Source organism: Peromyscus leucopus, chromosome 4 (genome assembly GCF_004664715.2).
Source record: "Peromyscus leucopus breed LL Stock chromosome 4, UCI_PerLeu_2.1, whole genome shotgun sequence".
Taxonomy (NCBI): Eukaryota; Metazoa; Chordata; class Mammalia; order Rodentia; family Cricetidae; genus Peromyscus; species Peromyscus leucopus.
In genome coordinates this window covers 97120736-97147786 of record NC_051066.1, presented here as the reverse complement: position 1 = coordinate 97147786, position 27051 = coordinate 97120736, and the positions used below count along the sequence as shown (strand labels likewise).

Sequence of the window (27051 nt, the reverse complement as noted above, 5' to 3'; positions counted from 1 at the left end):
TGAATACATCAGCACAGCATCTACAAATTCATTTCCAAAGAGCTGAGATAGAACTTAATGGGACAGGGGAGCTTTTCAAGTCAATGCACAGGAGGTAGTAAAATCAATCTTCAGTATTTAAAAGATATACACTATTTGTGTTAGCTCAAGTTCTCTGCATTGGATGATCAATAAGAAAAATGAGAGCACAATTTCTCTCCGTAATGTCAGAGATCTACCAAATGACAAGTGAATTTAGGGTCTAAAGCAGAGCATACATTGTCAGCTTTTGTGGAAATGAGTCCTTTGTGCGGCTCCTGTATTTCTAGAAGCTAGAACTTGTAGCTCGAATCCTAATTGGTCTTAATAATAAAAACCTAGAGCCAGATATTAGGGTCAATGCCGAAAGATCAGAGAGACAAAAGAGCAAGCCACAGCTGCCTCTTACCTCAACTCCTCAGCCTGAAAGGGCCAAGCTCCTGTCTCCTCCAGCCTTAGTCCTCTCTCCTCCCAGCCATATCACTTCTGGTCTCCACCTCCAGGATTTAATCCTGGGATTAAAGGTGTGTGCCACCACTACCTGGTTTCTATGGCCAACTAGTGGCTAGCTCCACATTCTGATCTCCAGGCAAGCTTTATTTGTTAGAGCACAAACAAAATATCACCAAAAAAACTGAGGCCTGTGGTTACTCTGCAGACGCCTTCATCCTTATTCCTCATATCAAATATAGTGTCAGCAATCTATAGCTCTGCCTCTTCACTACCACAAAATAAATGAATGCGTTGTTTGCTGAGAGGGCGGCCGATAGTAACTGCCTCAGGACAGAAGGTGAACTAACTACCCAGCAATGGAACCAGCAATGGTAGGGAAGTACAGGCCCAAGGAGCAGCCTAGCCAGGGACTCCTCCTGCAAAAATAAGGAGGAGAGAGCAAAGCCAGGGCAGTGTGATTTTTTAAAAAGATTCATTTCTTCCATGGATTTCCTCATCCAGCCTTGATACGAGATTTGTGCCTAGTCTTATCATGCCGTGTTTGGTTGAGATCCCCGGGAGGACTGCTCTTTTCTGAAGGGAAACAGAGAAGTGGGTTTGGGGGAGGGGGTGAGGCAGGAGCAGAGAGGAGAAACTTCAATCAGGATGCAATATATGAGACATATGAGAGAGGGAAACATAAATGAATTTTAAAAAGATTTATTCTTGTGTGTGTGTGTGTGTGTGTGTGTGTGTGTGTGTGTGTGTGTGTGTGTGTGTGTGTGTGTACACATGAAGGTCCCCACAGACTAGAAGAAGGTATCAGATCTGCTGAAGCTGGGTATTATAGGCAGCTGTGAGCCACCTGTTACGGGTGCTGGGAACTGAACTTGGATCCTCTGCAAGAGCAGGAAGCACTCTGACTTGCTGGGCCTCTGTTCTCTAGTCAATATGCGATTTTAGGCAGGCATAATCACTTGTACTTATTGACTCTGGACCTAGTGGTCTGAGTGCTTTGTTGTGCCATTTCCTGTAGACCTCACAACACCGCAAAGAGATAGTAATCATATCCCCTTTAAAAAAGAGAAAGGTGCCAGGGGTGGGGGCGCACACCTGTAATCCCAGCACTTGGGAGGCAGAGGCAGGTGGATCCTAAGTTCAAGGCCAGCATGGTCTACAGAGAGAGTTCCAAGACATCCAGGGCTACACAGAGAAACCCTGTCTTGAAAAAGAAGGGGGATGGGGGTAAGGTTTACACAGGAGGTCATTTGTTTGTGTGAACACAGGTCAATTGCAGAGAAAGAATTCAAACCCAGGATTGAGACTGTTGCCATCATCCAATGTCAAGGCAGCTCTGTGTAGCAGGCTTTCTTTGGGCCACCAACCAGCTTCCAAATCATCACATGGAGCCTTATTATCAATTATGCCTTATCTTTTTCTTGTCCCACTAGCTCTTATGACTTTTTTTTTCATCCAATTTGTTTATTCGTCTGCCACCAACATTCAGTCAAGCTCTTATAACTTATTTTAACCTGTTTCTCTTCATCTATGTTTTGCCTCATGCTTTTTACCTTTCTTTCATTCTGTATGTCCTACTTTCCAGCTTCCTCTATGTCTGACTGGCAGCTGCCTGGCTGGCCCTGGACATCTCCCTCCCTTTCTTTTTTTACCTTCTCTCTCAGCCTAGATTCCTCCTCCTATTTATTCTCTCTGCCTGCCAGCTCTTCCTATCCATCCTCTGACTAGCTATTGACCATTCAGCTTTTTATTAGACCACTCAGGTGCCTTAGGCAGGCAAAGCAACACTCTTTACATCATTAAACAAATGCAGCATAAACAACCGTAACACACCTTTACATAGTTAGAGTAATATTCTGCAACATAAACAAATGTAACACATCTTTACGTAGTTGAAGTAATATTCCACAACAACCTCTGAGTTGTGGATTCAGTCCAAACACACTATATTTAATCTCTCTGTAAGGGTAACACTGCTATATTTCACAGGCTGGAAGAGTCAAGCCAGCACTTGAGGAAAACAATCTCTGGAATGTGCTGCTGGTCGGACTAGCCATACAGGCAGCGTCAACCCTGCCCCTGAAAAGCCTAAACTCCTTTCTCCGCATTGTCAATCCAGCAACCTGAAACCACTTCTGTTGACTTTGAGAACTGAACCTCGCATAACCCTTTATTGCTTCTACCACTTTATAGAGCCATAATGTCATGGTATACTAAGATCAAATAAGCAAGACACTGGTTTCTGTCACAGCAGTTTCTGTCACGGCCATCAGAAAGAACCATTGTTCTTTTGTTCAGAACAATCACCTAAGTATGGAACTATGGTAGAAATTTGTAGTATTTCTTGGGGTTGGTGTAACCCTGGGTGCCCTGCCTGTATCTTAACTTTAAAAATAATGGGATAGGGTGGGGTGGGGTAGATAGATGATTCTATAGATACATGTGCTTGATGCCAAATGTGAGGACCAGAGTTCAGACATCCAGACATAAGTAAGTGCTATATGAACATGGTTCACAGTTCCAACACTCAGAAGGCAGACAGGGGTTCAACTGAGAGACCCTGACTCAAGGAATAAGATGGAGAGTCATCAAGGAAGATTCCGGATCCCAGTCTCTCCCCATTCACATGTACACACACATGTACATCTTCATATGTGCACACACACACACACACACACACACACACACACACACGCAGGGGGTGGTAACTGGGCTGACAAAGTTCGAAGATTTGTACTGAGAAATGAGTTAGCCTGAGAGTTATTCTCATCTGGACATGCCATTATTGTTTTACCAACCACACTTCTTGAAGCTTCTGTCTTACATTGATAACGCTATTTGCTGTTGACCAGAAGTGAAGAACGGGCCCTGACTCTCAGATCCTGAGGTGACTATCCACACAGAAAAAATGACATCTGTCTTAGTAGTGAAACGCTGAGAGGCTTTTTACCACTCAAGACAACAGCATCATTTTTGGAGGAGCTGAGTGAATCTCTAGCCTGGACAGAGCAAAACAGCTTCTGTTTTGAAGCTTGAAGTTTGCTCAATGATGCTAATAGGATGCAGCAACTGGTTACCACTCAGCCTTGACGCATTGCTGAAACCATCACAGAACGTTCCTAGCACCTTATCTTATTCTAGAACACCGAGCACCACAGCTGTCCAGTTTCCTTTCAGGATACTGTTTACAAAGATTCCCCTCCCTCGGACACAGATCTGGGCTTTGGGACTGGAGAGATGGCTTAGTGGTTAAGCACTTGCTGCTCTTCTAGAGTTCAGTTCCTAACACCCGTGGCGTGTGGCTCCTAACTGTCCAGAACTTTAGCTCCAGGAAGGTTACCTGCCTCACTTGCACTCATGTGTCCACACACATCTACATATAGTTAAAAATAATAAAAGTAAATCTTTGAAAATAGCTTGACTTTCTTCCTCTCTGGGGGTTCCACTTAACTCATTCATTTGTAATTATTTATGGAGTCATGAAGGGTCAGAGGGGAAGGTGGAGCCTCTAAACCAGACCAAGCTGTTTGTAGAAGTTGTGAAGTTCTTTTTCTGCACTCCAAACAACCAGACTCCAGGGATAAAGCCATCACTCACTTGGAGCTTCTGGTAAGTGTTGAAAAAGTGGCACAACTGTGTAGCCATCTTTAAATGCTGCCCTGGCCTCTTGCCTAGGACAGACAGGGGTTTTGTTAGCCTAGATTAGCAAACAGCCACACCTTACCTTAATGATTTTTGCAGTCTCTTCCGACCAACAAAAATCTCAGCCAGAATAATCATTAACAGTGTTGAAAACTGACTCATAATGATCTCAACCTGATTTCTTGTCAGGCGCTGAATAAACTTTCCATCACCCAGTCTGAACACTTTTCTTCTAGCTTAAAAGTTGTTCTGGGAGTTGCTTGGGTTCATTCCTCAGGGGAGCCGAACCATCTTCAAACAATAGGCTGGGAATTGTCAGACGCTGGTGGAGTCTCAGGGCCTGTGACAAGGACTTAGGAAGCCTGGAGCCGTGGGATGGGATTTATCTGTCAAGGCATCAGAGGGGCCTTTGGTCCCAGACAATATCTGATCACAGAAATACCACGTGTACTATTCTATTTCTTCAGTTAGAGGATATATTTGGCAGCCAGCAAGACGAGCAGAGAGCCATGCTTCTTTTCCCCCCTACACATTTTGTTTTTATTCATTTTCTTTTTTTTTATACTTTGGGTATTTCATACATTAATATACCATATTTGAATAATTTTTGCCCTCCGCTCCCCTGCTAACCACTCCCTCTGGCTTTATGATCTTTTCTTCTTAATTACTTTTGTGTTATATACACAACCCACTGAGTTCCATTAGTGTCACTCTTGTTTGCATGCATTTAGAGATAACCACTTAGGATTGAGATCTCAGCACAGAAAACAACAAACAAAACTGGTCCTCCCTCTCTCCACAGCCACCGCCTGCCTGCAGCTCTTCCTCTGAGGCTGGCGCCTTGTGGAGTTCTCCTCCATCCATGTTGGCAGGTTGGCCGGTGTGTCCTTGGCAGGTCTCACACAGGCAACCAGATTGTTGCAAGTTCACGGGAACAGCATGCTTGTCCAGAAGACAGGATCATCCAGCAGTCCTGGTTCTCAGGCTTCTCCATGACGTTCCCTGAGCCTTAGATGTGTTATAGATGTGTCATATGGGACGAGGCACCCCATGCCTCTCTCTCACTCATCCTCTGCGATTCTAACCACTTGTGGATCTCTCTTGTCTCTGTCTGATGCAAAAAGAGGCTCCTCTTATGAGGGGTGAGAGCCGCTCTTATCTGTGGGTATAAGCATGAGTTCTTTGAAGGCAAATGGAAACTATTGCTCTAGGAATGCCAAACAGGGAGGTCAGAAAGCCATATTTATTGTGGAGAATGGGTAAGACCCTTCAAGGCAGTCACATGGCAGATTAAAAGACTATATATATTCAAGAACCTGGACCCACCTGTGTGACTGGAGACGTCACACAATCCCTGGATAGTTTTTTTTTTTAATCTGAATAATGGCTATGACTGGTGTTATTTGTTTTTTGTTTTTTGTTTTTAACTTGAAAAAAGCTAGGTTCATGTGAGAAAAGTGATCTTCATTTGAGAAAATGTCTCCATCAGATTGGCCTGAAGGCAAGTGTGTGGGATATTTTCTTGAGTAATGATTGATATGGGAGAGTTCAGTCCAATGTGGGCAGTACCACTCCTGGGCAAGTGGTCCTGGGATGTATAAGAAAGGATGCTGAGCAAGCCATGGGGAGCAAGCTAGTAAGCAGTGGTCTTTCATGGCTTTTGCTTCAGTTCTACCTCCAGGTCCTTGCCTTGAGGGCCTGATTTGACTTCCCTCTGTGATGGACTAAAGCCTTAAGGCATATGTTATATGATTCCATTTGTTCATTGTATCAAAACCATAAGTTCATACACAACAGATTAGTGGCTTATTAAGATAAATTTTTATTAGCACAATTAATGTGTCCTCAAGGTGGTCACTGCTATGGACATATGGAGTTCAGTCCCCTGAGGACCCTTGAAGAGCCAGGTGGCTCTTCAGAATGGCTTCCCTAAAGGAGGCCAGGAGAATATTGACCAACAAATCTTGGGTGCCAGTGGTTAAGGTTTGCTTACAGGTGTGTGTGTCTATTTCTTTTATTTTTTTTGTGTGGGAGGGAGGTTATTGTTATGGGGGAACAGGATCTTCCTATATAGCCCAGTCTGACCTTGAATTCTTAATCCTCCTGCCTCCACCTCCCTACAGCAAGGAGTTCAGGAATAGGCTCTTATTCTCCACCAATATCCTCTCTTTTCTAAGACTGAACATGTGTGAATGCCCAGCAGGTTAGAGTCCTGGAGAAGAACATGAGCTATTCCTGATGAAAATGTGTTGTCAGGTCACAGCTATAGTTAAGGTAGGACAAAGGTCAGACACAATACACTCTCTTCTCCAAATCCTACAGGCACAGAGGCATAGACTAGGAAGCATGTGGGAAGGAGAAAACAGGAAAGAAGGTCAGTGGTTGTCACTCCCTGATGTTCACTTGAGTTCAAGGCCCAATGCCTTGTGTCTTTTAAAGCAGCTTTGTCTGAAGTCTTGCTCTATATCGTGATGTCAAGTTGCTCAAATTTCCTTACTTGCAATATACATGTGGTAGTTTGAAAGAAAACAGCCCCCAAAGGAAGTAGCATGATTAGGAGGTGTGGCTTTGTTGGAGGAAGTGTGTACTGTTGGGGTAGGCTTTGAAGTCTCATATATGCTCAAGCTATATCCAGTGTCTCAGACCACTTCCTGTTGCCTGAAAGTCAACATATAGCAGCTCCTTCTCCAGCACCATGTCTGCCTGCATGCGGCCATGTCCCACCATGATGATAATGGGCTGAGCCTCTGGACTGTAAGCCATCCAATTAAATAAATGTTTCCTTATAAGTGTTGCCATGGTCATGATGTATCTTCATGGCAACAGAAACTCTAACTTAGAAGTTGGTACAGGGACTGGGGTATTGCTGTGATAGGCCTGACCATGTTTTTGTTTGGAGGAATTTGGACTTTGGTACTTTGGGTTAGGAAAGCAGTGGAATGCTTTAAGCACTGCTTAATGAGCCATAACAGTAGGAACATGGAAGAGTAATTTGAACTGTGGGGGCCTGGCTCAAGAGGTTTCAGAGGAGAAGAATGTTAGTATGTTGCCTGGAGATCATTCTTGTGATATTTTGGTGAAGAAGTGGCTGCTTTTTGCCCTTGTCTGAAGAATCTGCCTGTAACATGAATGTTTAATTGTGTTTTTTTTTTTAATAAAAAACTTGGAGCCTGATATTGGAGTAAATGCTGAAAGATCAGAGAGACAAAGGAATAAGCCACTGTCACATCTTACCTCCAGGACTCCTCAGTCTGAAAAGCTTCAGCTTATGTCTTCTTGTGCTTTTTATACCTTTCTCCACCCAGTCATCACTTCCTTCTTAGTGCTGGGATTAAAGGCCTATGTGCTTCCCAAGCAAAAGTATGCAATCTCAAGTGCCGGGATTAAAGGTGTGTGCCACCACCGTCTGGCTCTGTTTCTTTCCTAGACTGAGTCAATCTCATTCTAGGGTGGCTTTGAACTCACAGAGATCCAGACTGGATCTCTGCCTCTTGAGTGCTAGGATTAAAGGTGTGTGCTGGGGACTGGAGAGATGGCTCAAAAGAGCTCTGCTCTTCCAGAGATCTTGAGTTCAATTCCCAGCAACCACATGGTGGCTCACAACCATCTATAGTGGGATCTGATGCCCTCTGGTGTGAAGGTGTACGTGAAGATAGAGCACTCATATATACATGAAATAAATAAATAAATCTTAAAAAAAAAAAGGTGTGTGCCACCACTGCCTGGAATTTATGTTTAATCTAGTGGCGTGTTCTGATCTTCAGGCAAATTTTATTAGAATATAATATATCACCATATCTGCCTGAGGCTAAAGTGAAGAGATTTGGATTAATTTCATTGGCAGGGGAAATCTCAAAACAGCCTAGCATAGACTCTTGTGTGGTTACTAGTGTTCATGCTTATAAAGATTTAAAATGAAAAGGAGCAAGATGAGCATGTGAAAATACAAAATGTACAATTTGAGGAGAAAAGGAGCACCAGGAAAGGGAATAGAACTAAATCCTGTGTTCAAGGAGATGAACGGATTAAGAAATGGAATAAAGGGAGTGGTGACCTCAGAGCAAGATCCCACTCAGCTAAGTTTCCAGCTATGAAAAGGAATTAAAGAAAAGCTTAGAGTCTGGTGTGGGTGTGCACGCCTTTAATCCCAGCACTCTGAAGGTAGAGGCTGGCAAATCTCTGAGTTTGAGGCCAGCCTGGTCTACAGAGGAAGGTCAAGGACAGCCAAGCTTAGGCAGTGAAGGGAACTATCAAAAACAGACAGCTGGTAAAGATGTAACTGAACAAGGGGTCCATGTTTCAGCTCCAGCAAGCAGCAGACCTTGGCAGCTTTGGCCATGTGGCTCCGACTTTAGAGTTAAGGATAGAAGAAAAGGGGTTATGGAATTTGCCTCCTAGACTAAGGAAAGCCATTGAAGCCAGGCATGTGTCAGGGTTCTTCCTGAATGGAGGCCTAGAGAGGCTGTGGCACAAAGCTGTGAAGTTGAAGCCTGGATTGCCTTGGAGACACCAAGGTGTTGGAGATGCCAGAGGCATGGGATACCTGCCGAGAAAGCTGCTAACAGAGAGTGGAACCAGCCCAAGAGAGAGAAGTGTGGTGCAGTCAACAAGCTGAAAGGAGGTGGAGATCTGAAGAGTGTTTGGACATCAGACATGGAGATGCAGAGTTTGGAGTTTGCCCAGCTGGAGGTGATGATGTGACAAAGTTTCACCAAATGAAGACTGCTGAGGGGTTCTGAAAGAGAATTGGCTCAGCAGGTGGCTTTCTGTTGATTCGGCCCTTGTTCGTGCAGCCCCTGTGAGGCCATCTGGAGCCATAACATGACCTTGGGAGATGTAAATAATAGGCAAAAGTTCTGGAGCAGAAACAATTTTGAACCTTGATGTAGTCAAATGCCAGCCCATCTTACTTCCAGAGTTCTTGGATGTGAAAGAGTCATAAATTTGACATGAGCTGCTGTTTGTTTTGTTTCCTGTCTTTCGCACCTGAACTTAATCCCAATAAGTAGAATCACCGACCTCAGTAGAATCCTGATACCTTTTTCTGCTCCATTTATTTGTGCATTCTCTGCTGGAATTCTATCAAACTTCCGCCCCTCTCCTTAAGTATCAGCACTTCACTTCCTGCCTGAGAGTCAGAAGATTGCCTGCTCTTCTGCCTTGATGGTAAACTAGAAGTCAAGTCAGAAATCCCCCAATCCCTGCCACCAACCCCTACTGTCTGGCACTCTCCATCACTTTACTTCTTACCACATAGAGGGATTGTTCTCTCTCTCTCCCTCCACAACCCCTCCTCAAGAGGCACCTCTCTTTGGAGGCCTAGATACCCCACTTCTTATCTTCTTCACAGGTAAAATTCACTAAAACAGTGAATTCAGTCATATTCTTTTTTTTTTTAAAGATGTATTTATCTATTATGTATACAGTGTTCTGTTTGCATGTATCCCCGAAGGCCAGAAGAGGGCGCCAGATCTCATTACAGATGGTTGTGAGCTACCATGTGGGTGCTGGGAATTGAACTCAGGACCTCTGGAAGAACAGCCAGTGTCCTTAACCTCTGAGCCACCTCTCCAGCCCTCCAGTCATATTCTATAATTGTTGGCTATCACCACAATCCACACCCCAAACTAGTTGTGCCACTCCCCTCTCCTCCAGGACTCCCCTCACCTTGAGCCTGTGTTACCCAGCAGTCTGCTGCTCCATTGTGTGTGGACATTTGAGTTTGAGGTCCATGAATCATTCCTACTCTCATTTTTTCCTATCAGCAGGTCATCATGAGCCACTGGGGGACAATCCTCATTTGGATTCTTTAGGTACTATCCTTCTTTGTTGATTGGGTTGACTAAATTCTTCTTATGTGCCTGAAGTTCTGATATTCAGTCTCTGGGGAAGAACTCTTTTTCCTATTTCTTTGGGGGGAAAAATAGAAGAAACAATAATAAATTATCTATTCTTGTTTCACCAAATGCAATGCTTCAGAGGTTGAGTGAGAAAGTTCTACCAGAATCATGCCAACTTGCTCTCATATATTAGAGATTTAAAACAGTGAAAGACCTCCCCAGAGGAAGGAAATGGGGTTCAGGTCCAGTGCCGTGGCTCAGAACACTTAGGCCTTCTGGTTTTCTTTGACTGAGTCATCCAGTGTGAGAAACCCGGAGTGTCTTTTCTTCTATAAAGAGATCCATATTGACATGGACGTTTGGAAAAGAGAGAGTGAGAAAGAAAGAAAGAGGAAGAAAAGAAGCAAGGAAGGAAGGGTGGGCAGGCAGGAAGCCCCAGGTGTTTCAGTCACAGAGGGTTGAAACAAAGGCACGTGCTGGCTAAATACTGGTGTCCTTTGGTTTGTTTCGGGTTTGTAGTGCCGGGGATTGAACCCAGGGCCTCAAATCTGCTAGGCAATTGTTCTATCACTAAGCTACACATCCAGTACTGAATACTTGTTTTTAGTAGGAAATAAAAGGACAATAAGAAAGTCAGTTTGTAATGTCCATTATTTTTGGTAAATTGCCATGTGTTGTTTAAGCTCACCAGGAAGCTGGCTCTGGACTCAGGGTTTCCCACACCAACATTTAGACCCAAGCATGCTGTCTCCAAGGCCCCTTGTCTGGAGATGGATTGGACCCCTAACTCTGTGACAGGGAGAGAAGAAAAAAAACCAAAACAGCTAAGAGTAAAAAACATCACATCCTTGAGAACAGCCGGAGGGAAAAGTGTCCAGGAGAGATGACTGTTGTTTGTCCTGTGATATCAAAATGCTTACAGTAAGACAGAGAAGATGGAGATTCACCACAGGAGAAGCTCATCCCTGGACTCCAAGCTCCAACTGACTACTTCAACATCCCTGGGCAGTTTCTAGTGGATGTCGTAAGTGTCTGATTTGATGATGTTATCTCTGTCACTATCTGTCCTTTTACTTGGAAACCTCACCGGAGGGGACACTCTGCCTGGGACTCTCTTGATTGGGAACTCCAGCTGAGTGTCATAACAAGGCTTTCCCCAGTTGGTTCTGCTGGGTTTGTAGGCTCCCAATTTGATGATACGACCTTTCTGTGGTTATTGCTCTTTCTCTTGACTCACTCTCAAAATGATGTTCCCTTTGGGACCCTCTTTGTTGATCAAAGCTCCAGCTGACTGTCTTGGTCTCCAGGGTCTCTCCAGTGGGTTTCTAACGGATAACATAAGTGTGTGGCCTGACGCTCTGCTAGCTTTCTTCCTTGCTTTTTTGTTCATTTATCTTGACTTGTTATATACTTAGTGAATACACTCGTTTACAACCCAAAGTATGGCTATTATAGATCATTCTCTGAACTGTATGAAACAACCTTTTTTTCCAACTGGTCTCTGCCTTTTGATGTCCTGAAAATTCCCCTTTATGGATTATTTGTCAAAAGAGTGAAAACAAAGTCTGGCAAAAAGAATCAGTGCTTGATTTTGTCTTATTCCATTGTCTTCATTTCCGATGTAGCCCTTAATTCTCTCTAATACTTTTCACCCCCACCATCACACCATCAAAGTGTTTCACTGGGTACCAACGATCTCCATGACTCAAGTTCATGAATTCGCCTCGGATTCTATGACTTATTTGCATCACCTGCTTCCTGAAATGCTCTTCCATTCCTCTGGCTTCTTGGAATTATTTCCCCAGCTTTTCCTCTTGTTTCTGTGGCTCTGCTCAGCCTCCATCACCTACCTAATCAGTTACTTACATTCTTGATTCATCAAGGATCTGCCTTGGGCTGTGTTCTCACTTTATAACCATCTCCTGGTGCTCTCATCTGACACCAAGGATGACTTGTTTCTTCCACGGAGTCTCCCTCTCAGTCCCAGGTTCATCTGTTCAACAGCCAAATCAACCCGTTAAGTGTCTAAGACTAAATCACATATCCTGACCTTAACCTTAATGCCTGACTCTCCAACTCCATAAACCAAAGCAGGAAGGCCAGGCACTTCAGCACTTGTGACTAATCAGACATCCAGTCAATCACCATGGCCTGCCAGTTCTACTTACATAAATGCTTCTAGAATCCTTCACTGAGAATGTCTCTAAAGCTGCCGCCCCAGTCTGAGTCTCCCTCATGTCACCCCTGGATTACTTCAGAATCTCCAGTGGATCTCTTCCCCACCTGCCTCCCCATCCGTCCTCCACATTAATGCCAAGATGATCTTTTAAAAACAAATCTCACTTTATGATCCTTCTTAAAACGCTTACTGGGGCTGGAGAGTTGGCTTGGAGGTTAAGAGCACCACCTGCTCTTACAGAGGACCCTGGTCAGTTTCCAGTCCCACATGATGGCTTACAAACATCTATAACTCCTGCTCCAGAGCATCAGACACCCTCAGCTGGACTCCATGGGCAGGCATGCGCATGGTGTACATTTATACAAGTGGGCAAAACACACATATAAAATAAATGAATCTTTAAAATTATTTAAAACCTGTAGGGGTTTTCTATTGCTCTTAGAAAAAAAAAAAACCCAAAATGAAATTTGAGGTGTGCCTTAAATCACTTCTTCTATCTTTCCCTCCCAGGTGCTCACAGGGTTATGTCTTTCCACCCTGGCTTGTTTGTACAGCTGTTTGCTTGGCTACAAGCTCTCCTCACCACTCAGCATCAACTTCCCATTCTCAGGGTCCCCAATCATCCTTGAAAACATTTGCTCAGGAGGCATCTTATCTCCATCCTCCACCCCCAGAGTTCACTGGGCCTTGAAACACATAGTTTCAAATCACTCTGTACTTACTCAGTTGGAAGGGAATTAACTGTGAGATACCCATCTCCCTTGATAGGATGCCAGTTCCCTAAGCAGAGGGATCCCACCTGTTATTTACTACTACATTTCAGAGCCCAGCCCCTGGGAAGAGTTGATAAAAATAGTGGTTGAATGCATACATGAAAGGCTTTCTGGGGCCTTATTAGGAGCTAGGTCACTTCAGGAACTCCCAAGTGCAGCAGAGTTTAACCTCTGAGAACTCAGCATAGTGGCATCAGTACCGCCACTAAATGAACTTGAGAATATTTAGTTCTGGGGATATGAGCAGAGAGGTCTCAGATAAGGGCTCATTAGTGTGAGCCCCCAGTTTGAAGCTGCACTGCACTGCAGTCCATTGCAGCTCATAAGTCACATCTCTTTCCTTCTGAGGCCTCACATCTGCTCGCTGTATTTGCCATCTTCAATGTTGTGACTATGGCTGCCTCTCTCTTTGAGATGGTCTCCAAGGGCATTCCCAAAGACAGAATTCTAGGCACACCATGTAAATCACATTTCCCATTATACTGTCCCAAATACAGCGTTCTAACTGGATATGTCCTTATATGCTTACTTGTATATGAAGAGCCTGGAACAGCGTCTGGTGATGACAGGTACGCACTAATTGTTTGTGGGATCAGTGAATGAAATGCATGGGAAGTGTGAGAATACTTGCCAAGGCAAGCTCGTGGGGTTGTTGGTAGCAAAATTATGCACTGAGTTATATATTCTAGGATTTAGTTCAGAAACTGGGAAAAATTCCACTACTCTTCCTCCATCATTTTCAAAGGGCAAAACAACACCCTTAGCAGGGTGAACATCTACAGTCTCGGCATTCAAAAGGATAACTCAGGAGGATTTATGAGTTGGAGGCCAACCTGGCTACACAGAGAGAACATGCCTTTAAAAACTTCCAGTAGAAAAGACAGCAGCGAAGAAGATAATGGAATGCACCACCACAGCTATTGTTTTTAGGTACCGGTTATTTAAACAAGCTTGTAGACCTAGGGTAGTCCAAACTGACATCATCGAGGCAAAGACAGGATAGGTACAGGCCTGTATGAGGAAAGAACCTTCTGGACTAGAACCCAAGAGTCAACTGCAGGGGCCCAGGAGCTCATTTCAGTAAAGGGTGTGGCTGGCTTCGTCTGAGCGCTCCTCCTGTCTGGTCTGCTCTCCTGTCTATGTAACTGTAAACCTCCCGGGTTCGTGGACTTGGCTGGGGACCGGCCTCCTGGAGCCAGCTACCTCATCCTTGAAGAGTGGGGTTGTGGTTGTGTTCTCCAGTCAGCTGTTGTTGTGAAAACAAGACTGAGCAGCAGACAAAGTAAGCAGCTCTGGGGCTCTCCGGGACTTCCAGGAAGGGGCCCTGGGGGATAGCCCACGTCCAGCCAATTCTTCGGGAGAAAGATTGGTAGCGTTATAATTCAGATGCCATAGAAAGCTGGCTTTATTTTGGAGACAGCTCGGCTTGTTCAGCTGAATGAACATACAGAAGCCCGGAGGTAGTCGGGGAAGACAAAGTGTATGGACGGAGGCTCTTCAGAGCCTGACAGGAAGGATGGTGGTTCTCTGAGAAAGGCAACCGGGGCACCGGGGCGTCTGTGAGGAAGAGACATCTCAGACCAGCTGGGGGAAGACAAGAGTGATCAGGGGAGGGAACAGCTTGGGAGAGACTTTAGTTTTGAAGTTTAACAGAGATCAGCTAATTAGAGATAAAATCAAGGGCAGTGTGGCTAGAGATGTGGTCAGGATAAGGGAAGGTGGCAGAGCCTGCGGGCTGAGGTGAGTTTGGACACTGGAGCAATCAGTGCTGTGAGGAGGGCTGTTAGCTCGTAGGTTTAGCTTAAATATGCTATTTTCAACTTCCTGAACAATTACAAATGAGGAGGAGGCTGGATGCTGGACTATGTCAAATTCTCCTTGGATAGGAATGTCTTTGGGGGCAGCTAGCAGCAACTCTTGATGTATTCTCTAACACAATGTGAATCTCACAATGTGAAAGTTCATAAATCTTACCTTTATTTTTATGTTTTAATTATATGTATGAATGGGATATGTGCAATGAGTTCAGGTACCTGTGGAGGCCGGAGGTATCAGATGTAGAGTTGGAGTTACAGGCAGTTGTGAGCTATCTGATGCGATGGGATGATGGGAACCGAACTTGGGTCCTCTGCTAAGCTCAGTATGTGCCCTTAACCACTGAGCCATTTTTCCAGTCCAAATTCGGCCTTTTGGAATCCTATTTTGTATTCCCAATGGAAGAAATTAGTGTCCAAATAACACTTCAGGGCTCTGGCTTTATTTGATGTTGAAAGCAACCCCTTGAACAAAGCATTGGTATTAGCTTCATTTTATCTGGTAAAGTGGGGCTTGGTGAGACTAACATGCTTAAGATCAATTAAGTACTGGAGCTCAGAGAAGCCAGAGAAAGATCCTGAACCAGGCTCTCTACCTCACAAACTTCTGCTCTGTTCCTTTGGCCACATAATTATCAAATAGTATGTTCCACTCAGCTAGTGGACTTTTATAATATTTACAAAGGTAAGGAATAAATACACTTGGGTTGGTGAGTAGACCTAGTGAGTTTGATTTTGAACTTTCTGGATTGGAAGTGACTGTGGGATCTTCAAGTGGAGAGCTGTGGTATAGGTATAAGGGTGTGGAGCTAGAGAAGGATTTCAGTATATCTATACAAGACAGAGCATGCTGCCTTGCTTTGTTGAAAGACTCGTGTATTTCTTAACCTAGCAAAGATGAACACTACCAACATAGTGATGATTCTGTAGCAGATGGCCCTTTCTATCTGGAAGCTAATTTAAACAAATGGGCCATTTTAAAAGAGAGTGATTTACTTCTGTGTGTATGTGTTTTACCGGCATGTAGATAAATGAACTGTTTGCATGCAGTGCCCAAAGAGGCCAGAAGAGGGTGTCCGATCAGCCCGGAATTGGAGTTACAGAGGACTGTGAGCCACCATGTGGGTGTTGGGAACAATCCTAGCAAGATGATCGAGAACTCTTAACCACTGAGCCATCTCTCCAGCCCTCTGGCATGGGTTGTCTTAAGGGGAAAATGTATAGAGCGAACATGGTCGGTTAAAGAACAGGATTTGAGGGGCTGGGGTGTAGCTCAGTGGTAGAACACTTGCATATCATCGCATCAGGTTCAGTCTGTAGCACTGAAAACAGAAAACAGGATTTGTACTGCCGTGGTTATTGAGCATAATTCAAATAGTTGATCCCAACTTAATTAAAAAGCAGTTCTCCTCTGTAACTGACTAGCTAGAGTGCCAGGTAGAGAAGACTGACATGGAAGACACTACTGTAGGCTGGTGGCACCTGCCCCCATCTAAAGGTTCGGGCAAGCTTGATATCTTCTATCACCTGCAGCTACAGAACCCCGAAGTCTAAACAGAGCAGGGAGGCTAGCTCTGACCTTGCAGTCTGCATCTCTGCAGTTTCAGGCACCGTCTTTCTTCCCCTATGGAAACGGTGGCTGTAGGAAGTGAGTGTCGGTTGCTGTGGTAGCTCCTAGGCTGGCCTCAAAAGCAGCCCTAGCTGTTAGCACTTTCCTGGCCTTGCTCACACTGTACCTCTGGCCTGGGAGACCTTCCTCAGTCCGTGTCTCTTCTTTAAAGTTCTCCTCATCCCTCTTCCAGGGGTATACTACAGACAACAGCACCTTCTGGGAGCACCTCCAGTACCCCAGCACGTTCTCCATCGGCATCTGGCTGAGTCCAGGGTTCTAGAACGGGTGGCACCGTAGTAGTAGAAATTGAGACACTTGGTCTTATAATGAGGCCTTTAGGGTTGACCAAATGGAAATTCTCCAAATAATCCAGATGATGATGCTGTGTTTTCTTTAAGTTAGACACAGAGAAACCTCTTTTCCCCTCTGTCTCAGTCCATTTTTTTTGTTGTTGTTGTTGCCGTAACTGAATTTGACAAACTGAGAAATTTACAAAGCATGAAGATTTATTCAGCTTTCATTTGCAGGATGGGTGATGCAGGGTTGAGGTCTGTGCTTGGTGAGGGCTTTCTGCTGCTGGGCGTTATGCAGAGTCTGAGGTGGTGCAGAGCCTCAAAGGTTGAAATAGACACGTCCAAAGGCAGAGACACACTCAGAATAAGCCATGAGTGCATCTGTCCATGCATTCCTTAGTGGATTAATCTATTCATGAAGGCAGAGCCTTCATGCTCACGTCCCCAAAGTTGACCTCTGGCCTTCCACATACATGCACACACACTTGTGTGCATACACAAGCATGTACATACACACACATTTAAAAAATATCTTCACTATGAATTCAGAATTTTACTACAAAATTATGTATAAAAATTCTGTCTTCCTCAAAATACATATATTTCTACTAGAAAATACTCTTTTTTGTTTTGTTTTGTTTTTTTTCGAGACAGGGTTTCTTTGCATACCCTTGGTTGTCCTGAAACTTGCTCTGTAGATCAGGTTGGCCTCAAACTCACAAAGATCCACCAGCCTCTGCCTTCCAAGTGCTGGGATTAAGGCATGTGCCACCACCACCTGGCTGAAAATATTCTTAAAGTTGAGAGCAGTGGCACACATCCCTGTAATCCAAGACTTGGATGTTGAGACACAGGGAGTGTGAGCTTGAGAATAGCCTGGGCTACACAGTAAGTTTCAGACACCATCCATACCCCTCCTCCAAGGGAAAAAAGAAAAAAGATATTTTTGACACCAGCAACTAGTTATTCTTTTGAGCCCAAATAGGGCAATTTTGACAAAATAAAGCCTATAGATGGTCAGAAAATACTTGAGTGATTTTAACATGTCTGACTGGGGACTATTTTCTCAATACACTTTACATATTAAAACAGGCAGGGAATATGCCCGAGAGCTGTGACTACAATAGGTGTAGGACTTTTCAATGAGTCACACTGATTAGCCTCTACACACCTTTGACAATAATGAGTAAATGTGTAAAGGCTTTGTTTTCTCACAGCGCTTATTCTTTGACCAATTTAAATTCCTCCCCAGGAGTGTTTAATGGAAAGTTTGCTTTTTTAAAAAACTGTCAGTCTGGTACACACACACACACACACACGCACGCACGCACGCACGCACGCACGCACACTTGGACCTCCTGCTGTGGCCTTATTACCTATTTTCTCACTTTCTCTTAAATTCTTTTTTTCTTTTCCTCACTTATTCATTGTTCGAGGTGTGAACACGTGACTAGAAGTCTGTGGAGACTCTCCTGCCGTTGGAGAAGGAGAGGACAACTTGTGAGAGTCGGTTCTCTTCACATCAGTGGGGCTTGGAATGCAGCCCAGGTTGCAAGGCTTGCACGCGGGTGCTTTTACCTACTAAGCTATCTTGACAGCCCCTTATTCATTTAGACTTATTTTTTTGGTGTGCATGGGGGACACAGGATGACCTATCGGAGTTAGTTCTGTCCTTTCTCACCGAGGGTCCCGGGGACTAAACTCAGCTCTGACCTACTGAGCCATCTCATTGATCCAGCGTTTCTTAAGTACTGACTATAGATTTAATTTTTTACTCAGTGAAATATAAAAAGGAAGCTCATAATTATTCTCAGATATTCCTTTTCTTATATTCCATCTTTTAAAAATGGGCCTATCTGTGTAAACAGCTAAAAGGCACCATTTTTATGTTCTGCTCCTATTAGTTAACAACTTGTCAGAGACATTTCTCCCTGTCCCTGGAAATGTCACTGGCTTCGCTTTAATCTACTGGGCAATTCACTGTTTCCCTATGCCGTGTTTTTCTTCGGTATGTGAAGTTCAGTGGGAGTCCTAACGAGCTGCACCGTCCCTTTCTGTGACTCTGTCGGTTACGTTCCTTGGACCACTCTGCTGCCAGTCATTCCTGTCTCAACACCGACACTGTTGGGAGACGCCAGTCTAGAGGGCTTAGAATGAATGTGACCCTAAGTCCTGAGGTGACAGAAGAGCTCTTGGACAGACTGGAGCCTTGTCTTCCACGTCACTTGGGTGCTTCACAGCTTAGCAGAAGGGCACAGAAACAAACCCCTCAGCAAGCGTTTTAAAGACTTAAGGCAGGGCTTCTTTCCTTAAGCTAGAAGGCACCTGGAACAACGGGAAATTTCAGGGAAGGGATGGGAGGAGGAGGAAGTGGCAGCCCCACCCAACTCCATGATGGAAGGACGACTCAAACACTCCGAGAGGCATCAGACCGGCATCCTAATGCTGGCCACTTGAAGGGCCCTTGACTGACCTGAGGGAGATGGATCCCGGTGAGTACTGGCAATCTCTTTCACTTTTATGAGGTGGTAAGTCAGGAGAGGGAGTGAGCCTGGGAAGGGAGGAGTGCAGAGAAGACCAGAGAGCCTACATCAGAGAGCCTGCACCGGCAGTGGATGGCTCACCGTGTAACCTGTCTCCTTCCTCCTGTTTCCCCATCTTCATTTGGAACATATCACACAGTCCTCTACTTTCTTTCCTGAAGCTGTAGACCATCCTGCCTTTAAAATTCGAAGCTGGAGTGGCCTTGGGAAGCCCAAGTAGGACATATGGGCACAGTTTATTTAATAAGCATGTTCATTAGTTACTGTCTCTTACTGATGGGCATTTATCATTTAGGAGTATTTATGCTTACAAATCATGCTGCAGTGGATGCCTCTGTTGGTAGAACTTTGTAGAGATGTACAGAAGTATTTTATATGCAAAACTTCTAAAAGAATAAATGTTGGAGCAAGGGCAATATCCACTTTGTGTTGATGGCATCAGCTGACTGTAAGTCTGTATGTGTATATAATCCCATGCTCACTATAGGAGGCATCTCTTTTCCATATGCTCTGAACAAAATAGATTGTTATTTCAAGCATTTTCAATAGACCAAAGATGGATCTCATTACGGTTTCAGTTTGCATTTTATGATCATGACAAGATGACTCTTTAATATTTATAGCTACTTTTATTCATGAGCCAAGAGACTTAATGATTTTACCTGGGCAGCCAACCCAGGAACTGCTTTCTGCTCGGGAGCAGCTATTGAAACTCCTGGGCTTGGGGTGTAAACAATTAATTAGTCACATAGACACCCGTTCAGCAAAAACACTTCAAGGAAGCACCGCAGTCAGCAGTAAGGAGTTGAAAAATAGGTGGTTCTGAGCTGAAGGAACTGCAGACGATGGAACTAGAACAGATGGGGCCTGGGGCTGGTTCTGTTCCAACCTCCTAAGCTACCTAAGGGCTTCTATACTTTTTGTTGTCTGTTTGTTTGTTTGTTTCTTATTGGTCATTTGAGACAGGGTCTTAGGTAGCCCAGGCTGGCCTCAAACTTCCTATGTATCCGAGGATGGCCTAGAACTCCTGATCTTGTTGCCTACACCTCTGAAGTGCTAGGATTACAGGTGCAGACCACCATACCCTGGTGGTGCTGGGAATTGAACCTAGGGCTTTGTGCACGCTAAGGCAGGTGCTCTAGCACCTGAGCTGCATCTGATGCCCCGGTTTCTGCACTCTTTGGCACCTTTGAAAGATGCGGTGGAAATGGAGTTGTGGTTTTTCCATGGTTGTTTGGCCCCCCTTGGGTTCGACAGAGAACCCCGGACTGGAGAATGGCTCCCCAGTGCCTCTGATAGAGCAGCTCCTCTTGGGTCTGTCCGTTTCTTTGCTCTTTAGATGGCTGTCTGGAAGGGAAGGTCAGGAATCGTCCGCTCCAGGACCACCTTCCAGGTGAGGAACTAGGCCTATTAGTCAAACCAAATTTAAATGGCAATAAGTAGGTGCCACTGGGCAAGTCATTTGACCTTACTAATCATCTTTCTACTTATCTGTCACATGAGGTTGATAATAGCTCGTGGGATAGTTGTAGGGATAAAAGGAGATGTGGACAGAAAGCCTGGGGCCTTCTTAACACTTTCTAAATATCAGCTACAGAGCTGCAGACATGACTATTGTGGCGGGTCCTATGTTCTAAAGCAAAGCGCTTTGAAAGGATTTCAGGAAGGTAGGTGCTGAATTTTACTTGGAAAACTGGTGTGGTAGAGACACAGAGAGCTTAAGGGAGGGTTAGGGCTGTCTAGACATGGGCATGGTCCATCTGGAGGACACAGTGTGAGAGAGTCAGTTATTTTATAAGAACCTGGGAGATAAGAGTCTGTTGGACCCACACTTTGGAGGAGTTTGGATTTAAGCTTTTGAATTATGAGAAATTTTTATTTTCTCATACTTAAATACCTGCAGAACATTTTAGTAATCTCACCACATAGGAGTCATTTCATAAACTTTTCCTGCACAGATTGTAATATTTCTCATTTTCTTAAAACTGAAGAAATAAAAAGGAGTGAAGTATGTATCAAAGTCCTCTAATAATAATAATAATAATAATAATAATAATAATAATAATAATATAGTAAGTGGAAAGAGAGAGAGCTAGCACAAATGCAATGTAAGGCAGAGGAAGATCCTGAATTCAGCTGGAATTTGGTGGCAGAAGCCAATTCTCTTGCTGGTTGTACCACATGTAACTTACCTTTGGTGTCTCTTCCTGAAGCATCCCAGGCCTTGGCAATGGATTCCTTTTCTGGCCCTGATCTTCACCTACACGTGCAGGGGCCTTAGGAAGCCCTGCAAATCACATCATTGCAACACTTATTTATTAGCTACCACATACCCGTGGAGGCTGGTCCCTGCTGCACATGGGTGGTCCCTCTCAGGCTCTTCCCGTCCCCTGTATTTAAATTTCCATTAGCCTTCAACTTAGATCATTGCAACAGCAGCCACTACCATCTCCACCCTTGGCTTTCCCTCATCTGGTCTGGGTTAAGCACCAGCGCTAAATTAATCTCAAAGTACAGCTTTGATGAGCCACTCCTGTTCAAAGCCCATCTTTAATCAAAGTGACACTTCCCCAAAACAGCTGCTGGACACACTGAAAAACTTGAAGGAATGAAACCTTTCCTATAATTTCCAGTACCTTTTATTTTACTTTTAGCATCTAGGAGATGATTTCTCCTTATTCTTTGATTTTGTGTGTGTGTGTGTGTGTGTGTGTGTGTGTGTACATACGCACATGTTTGCACTCATGTCTATGTCTGTACAGGCAAAGGCTAGACTGTGTTGGGTGTTTTTGTTGATCAGTCTCCACCTTGTAGGAGAGGCAGGGTCTCTCACTGAACCCAGAACTTGATGACTCAGCTAGACTGGCTAGCCAGCTTGTTCCAAGGATCCTGTCTCTGAAGGGTCTGTATATGAATAAATTTTATATTCCCATTGTCATATATGAGGCAATCTATTTCCACATGCCTTCAACAAACAGGGTATTGCTATTATTTTCAATATTTTAATAGATCAAATATGGATTTATTATTATTATTATTATTATTATTATTTGAGACAGGGTTTCTCTGTATAGCCCTGGTTGTCCTAAAACTCACTCTGTAGACCAGGCTGGCTTTGAACTTACAGAGATCTGCCTGCCTCTGCTTCCTCAGTGCTGGGATTAAAGGCATATGCCACCACTGTCTGGCTTCTAGTCTTAGTTTTTTTTTTTTTTTTTTTTTTTTTTTTTTTGGTTTTTCGAGACAGGGTTTCTCTGCGTAGTTTTGCGCCTTTCCTGGAGCTCACTTGGTAGCCCAGGCTGGCCTCGAACTCACAGCGATCCGCCTGGCTCTGCCTCCCGAGTGCTGGGATTAAAGGCGTGCGCCACCACCGCCCGGCCCTAGTCTTAGTTTTTATAGCCACTTTTATGTTTTGAACTACCATGGCCCCCTTGCCTGCCCTTCTGATGCCCCATTCCTTGAAGTTCAAGCACATGCACATGTCCATTTAATAACCATTATTTAGCACCTGCCTCCTGGGGAAGGAGGAGATGGTAAAGACTAAGGGATAGACAGACACTGGAGCCAGCCTGCTTGGGCTTGAACCCCAGTTCTGACCAGAACCCTCTTCATGTCAGGAACAATATTAACACTTTATTACAGAGTATTTGTGAGAATATAAATGATTTTGGACACGGATAATGGTCTGGACTGTAGTAGGAATTCTCTGAACACAAGCATGATTTTCTAAAATGTGTGGTTCCGGACATAGGGGGATCCAGGTTCGAGCTGACCAAGGTCTCTGCTTTTGTGGGGCTAACTCTAGATGCCGTTCAATGCTCTGCAGAAAAGAAAGGTGTAATCCCAGCACTTGGGAGGCAGAGGCAGGCGGATCTCTGTGAGTCGAGCAGCTGGCTACAAGTGAGCTCAGGAAAGGCAAAGCACACAAGAAACCCGTTCGAAAAAAAAAAAAAAAAAAAAAAAAGAAAGGTGTTGTGAAGGCAAAGAATCCCAGGGTGGGGAATCTTCAGCGGCTGAGGAAAGCCCCATGCATGATTGTGATTCCCTCAGAACCAAGACCCAAGTGGAGGGATGGCGTCCCGCCGGGGAGCAAGGCCGGCCCAGGCTTGGGTTTCTCAGAGGATTCTCCTAGGCAGACAACTGTTTTGATGTCTCCTCCCACCCCTTTTTAAAGGCTGATAATATATCCGGATATAATTTCATCCTTTTATACCCCTGTCATTGTGTTAATCGAGTCAGCGCCAGGAGTCTTGTGTCTGCCTCTTACTCACACCATTACCTCCAGTGGGACCACGTCCAAGTCAGGCCTTGTGGGTGCTGACGTGTTTTTCTAATTGATTCTACTGGATTTCCTGCATTGTTGAGCTTCTTCCTGAGTCTCTTGGCTTCCCTTTCTGGCTTCATTGGAAGCCTTTCCTTTTATTCTAAGTCATGTCTCCTTGACACGAAAAGCCCTTGGGTGAGCCAACACATCATTACATTAAATGGGATAAAAAGAAAGCCCAAGTATCTGGTGGTGACTGTATCTCTCCATGCACGCAGCCTTGGGCTTGAGAGAAGGCAGCATCCCTCCCTCCCTCCCTCCCTCCTTTGCTTCCCAAACTGAAGGGAGGCTGGGGAAAGGCCAGCTGTGCTCCAGCAGTGAGCAGCAGTCAGGAACGCCTGCCTCCGCTCCGTCTCTCCTGTGCAGCCCATGTGAGGACTGCCTCAATCCTTTTCAGGGTACATGAGCTTTCAAGGTGGGCGGGCCTCTGGAAGGCATGTTTAGGGTGGAACACCTTCCTGGGAAATTCAGTGGTCTTCATATGACCAGTTCAGACCCCTCAAGGATATGAGGTATAGTCAGCTTCCAACAGGATCTAGGCCAGCTGCTTTCACACTTTTCACCATGACCCATAATTCACACCGTGACTCATTTGCACAGAAAATTGTCCTCCCTCGCTTTTCCAGTGTCCCATGCTTTGTGGCACTGTCTATCCTGTTTTTCTCATTGGTCACCTTTCTTTTAAAATTATATATTATATTTGTGTGTGTGTGTGTGTCCCTTTAACAGTAAGCACACATATCAGGGTCAGAGGACAGTTTTAGGGAGTCAGTTCTCTCCCTCCAGCATGTAGGTCCCTGGGATCATACCTGGATGACCAGTAGTCTCTTAAGCCTTTTTACCTTCCCTTCAGTTGATTCCATAACCTATGCTGCTAAAATTCCTCCTGTGGAAAGACATCAGCAGCATCCACCCCTCCTCCTAAAACTAAAGTCCCAGTGACCAACAAAGAAGGGTTCTGACAAAGTTCCCTCTGGGGAACCAGTGAGTTTGTTAGGCTTCCTTACAGAGCACAGGGGACGGGTACTTGCGGGGATGCGGAGGCTCCTCCTTGAGCAGGCTGCACCCGGGGAAGCCTTTACTAAGCAAGGCCTTTCCCTGGGCTGCCTAGCTGGAGCCCTCCCTTCACTTACATACTGTAACCCTTCCATGAAGCCACACGAAATAAGGTAGAGTTGCATACAACGGGTGGTGAGGAGTGGCTGGAGGCCCTGGTAAGGGTCCATGACTCTCCTCACTTTTCCAGAGTGGGTATAAACAGTCAGCAAAGCCTGCCTGGGGTAATCTTTCTGTTAGCAGGCACAGCTGAACGCCCCAGGATGGTGGTGGTTTGGCTTGGAGGTAGTCACTCACAGCCTACTAATAGGTTGGACCTGTTAGAGGAAAGACCTAATGAATTTTTATTGACAGTGAATGCAATATGAACATCAGTAGCAGGAGCAGCAAAGCAAATTCAAAGTGAGCCGCGTGGTTGCTGCTACTCGGAGTCGCTAAGAATTACCAAGCACTTTCTCTGTGTGTGGCACGGTGCAGAGGTTCGCATGCATGCCTCCTCACTGAAGGCCCCTGGAAAGCCTATGAAATAGGAACACGATCATCTCCCTGCTGGTTAGATGAACACACTAATGTATAGGAATATTAGATGACTCGGTCAAGGTCTCCCAAGTGACTTGGCAAGGTGATAACCTAGGGTCCAGTCACTCTAGAAGCTTCATACACTTGTCTATTGTGCTAGGAGAATCTTACTAGGTGTATACGCACAATACTTCCCACATAGACCTGAAACAAAACTGAGGATCAGAAAGTAAGCCTGCCCCTGCCCCCATACCTGAAATCAGGGACTTGCCTTGTAGCAGATGTCCAGCCTCCAGACAGCCCGACTTCATGCATACAAAATCCCAATGTGTTTATTCTTAACCCAGCAGGATGATAGATAAAGTGACTTTCCATGATCTGGAGTTTGTTTTGCCCTGTGGGACACCAATCCTCCAGCACTGATGTCTCTAGGACTGACAGTCCCCCCTCTCCCCTGCTAGGAACTCCTGAGTTACCCTTTGAGGTTGTCATGAAATTAGCAGGCAGAGAGCAGAACGTCAGTCAGGTTCCGTAGAAATGACTCCACATCTCAGCTGGGCAGTGACCTCTCCTCCCTCCCCAAGTGGCAGCCTTGGAGCTCAGGTCGGTGGAGCTGCAGATCCCCAGGAACAACAAGGACCACCACACCCAGGAGATGGGCTTGACCAAGCTCATGCTGCGCCGCGCTCAGAACTTCAGCTTGACGTTGACCTTCAACCGACCCTTCCAGCCCCAGAAGGACCACCTCACCTTTGTGGCTGAGACAGGTGAGCTCGCTCTGCCCTCAGGTTCCCCTGGTTCCCTCAAAACAGAAAGTTAGTAGAGCTCGCCTGGGGGAAGGGCTCTTGCCACCTGTCTCTGGGGTGCCCTCCCCTCTCTCCTGGGGCCCCCAGGATCCTCCTATCAGTACTGTTGGTCCTATTAAAGAAATATTTAGCCAGCTCAGCAAACTGTGATGTTTTAGTCACAACAGCCAACGTATAAGTACACAGGCATGGTTGTAAAACTCCCCAGCCATGACCTCCTTTCAGTTCTCATGGAAGACTTTAAGTTGGTCCTACCAGGCTCTCATTTTACAGATTGGAAATGGAAAAAGAACATCAGACACCCAGAGAACTTAAATGTCAGTAAGAAGCCTTGAACCAAAAGGCAAATGTTGGGAGAAGGCAGGCATTCTGCCAGGCCACAGGGAATCATATACCACACTTATTTTACTACTTTTAAGTGTGTGTGTGTGTGTGCACATACCAAGAGGCTAGAAGTGGGCATCAGATCCCCTGCCGCTGAAGTTGGAGGTAATTTTGAGCTGTCTTACATGAGTTCTGGGGTCCAAATTCCAGTGCTCTGTAAGAGCAGTATACAAGTATACACTGAACCATCATGCCTCCAGCTCCATCACTTAGAGTTTTGAGACTTCCTCTGGGATCTTCTTTCTCTCTTCCTCAGGACCAGAGCCCACAGAGCTTCTGGGGACCCGAGCCACTTTCCCGCTCATCCAGACCCGGCCTGGGAATGTCTGGAGTGCTGCTGACTTCACCATTGACAACAACTCTCTCCAAGTCTCAATTTTCACACCAGCCAGTGCAGTCATTGGCCATTACACACTGAAGACAGAGATTTCTCGGGACCAGGGTCCTGGTGTGACTTACCCACTGGGGAATTTCATCTTGCTTTTTAACCCATGGAGTAGAGGTAGGACTTGCTCCCAGCGTGTAGTGCTAATCTGATGCACTGGGAATGTTCTTTCAGGGTCTTCTGGCAAAGCCTGGCAGATAATCATTGCATATCTGTGCAACAAATTACTATGTGCTAAAACAAAAAAAAATAAGTTTTTATTTGTGTGTGTGTGTGTGTTTGTGTGTGTGTGTGTGTGTGTGTGTGTGTGTTTTCACCTACATGTATGAAGGTCATCTTGTGGGGTTGGTTCTCTCCTTCCAGCATGTGGGTCCCAGGGATTGACTTCAGGGTACCAGGCTTAGCAGTAAGTG

General features: G+C 45.1%; 1 protein-coding gene across 1 annotated transcript in view; it reads left to right on the top strand.

The window, feature by feature from the left end:
* Tgm7 (transglutaminase 7) overlaps window positions 1–27051 on the top strand; it is a 46510-nt gene that overhangs the window by 7227 nt on the left and 12232 nt on the right. The window contains exons 2-3 of the mRNA XM_037204446.1: window positions 25648–25830; window positions 26510–26755. Coding sequence (XP_037060341.1) covers window positions 25648–25830; window positions 26510–26755 — 429 coding nt within the window. The remainder of the gene's footprint in view (window positions 1–25647; window positions 25831–26509; window positions 26756–27051) is intronic.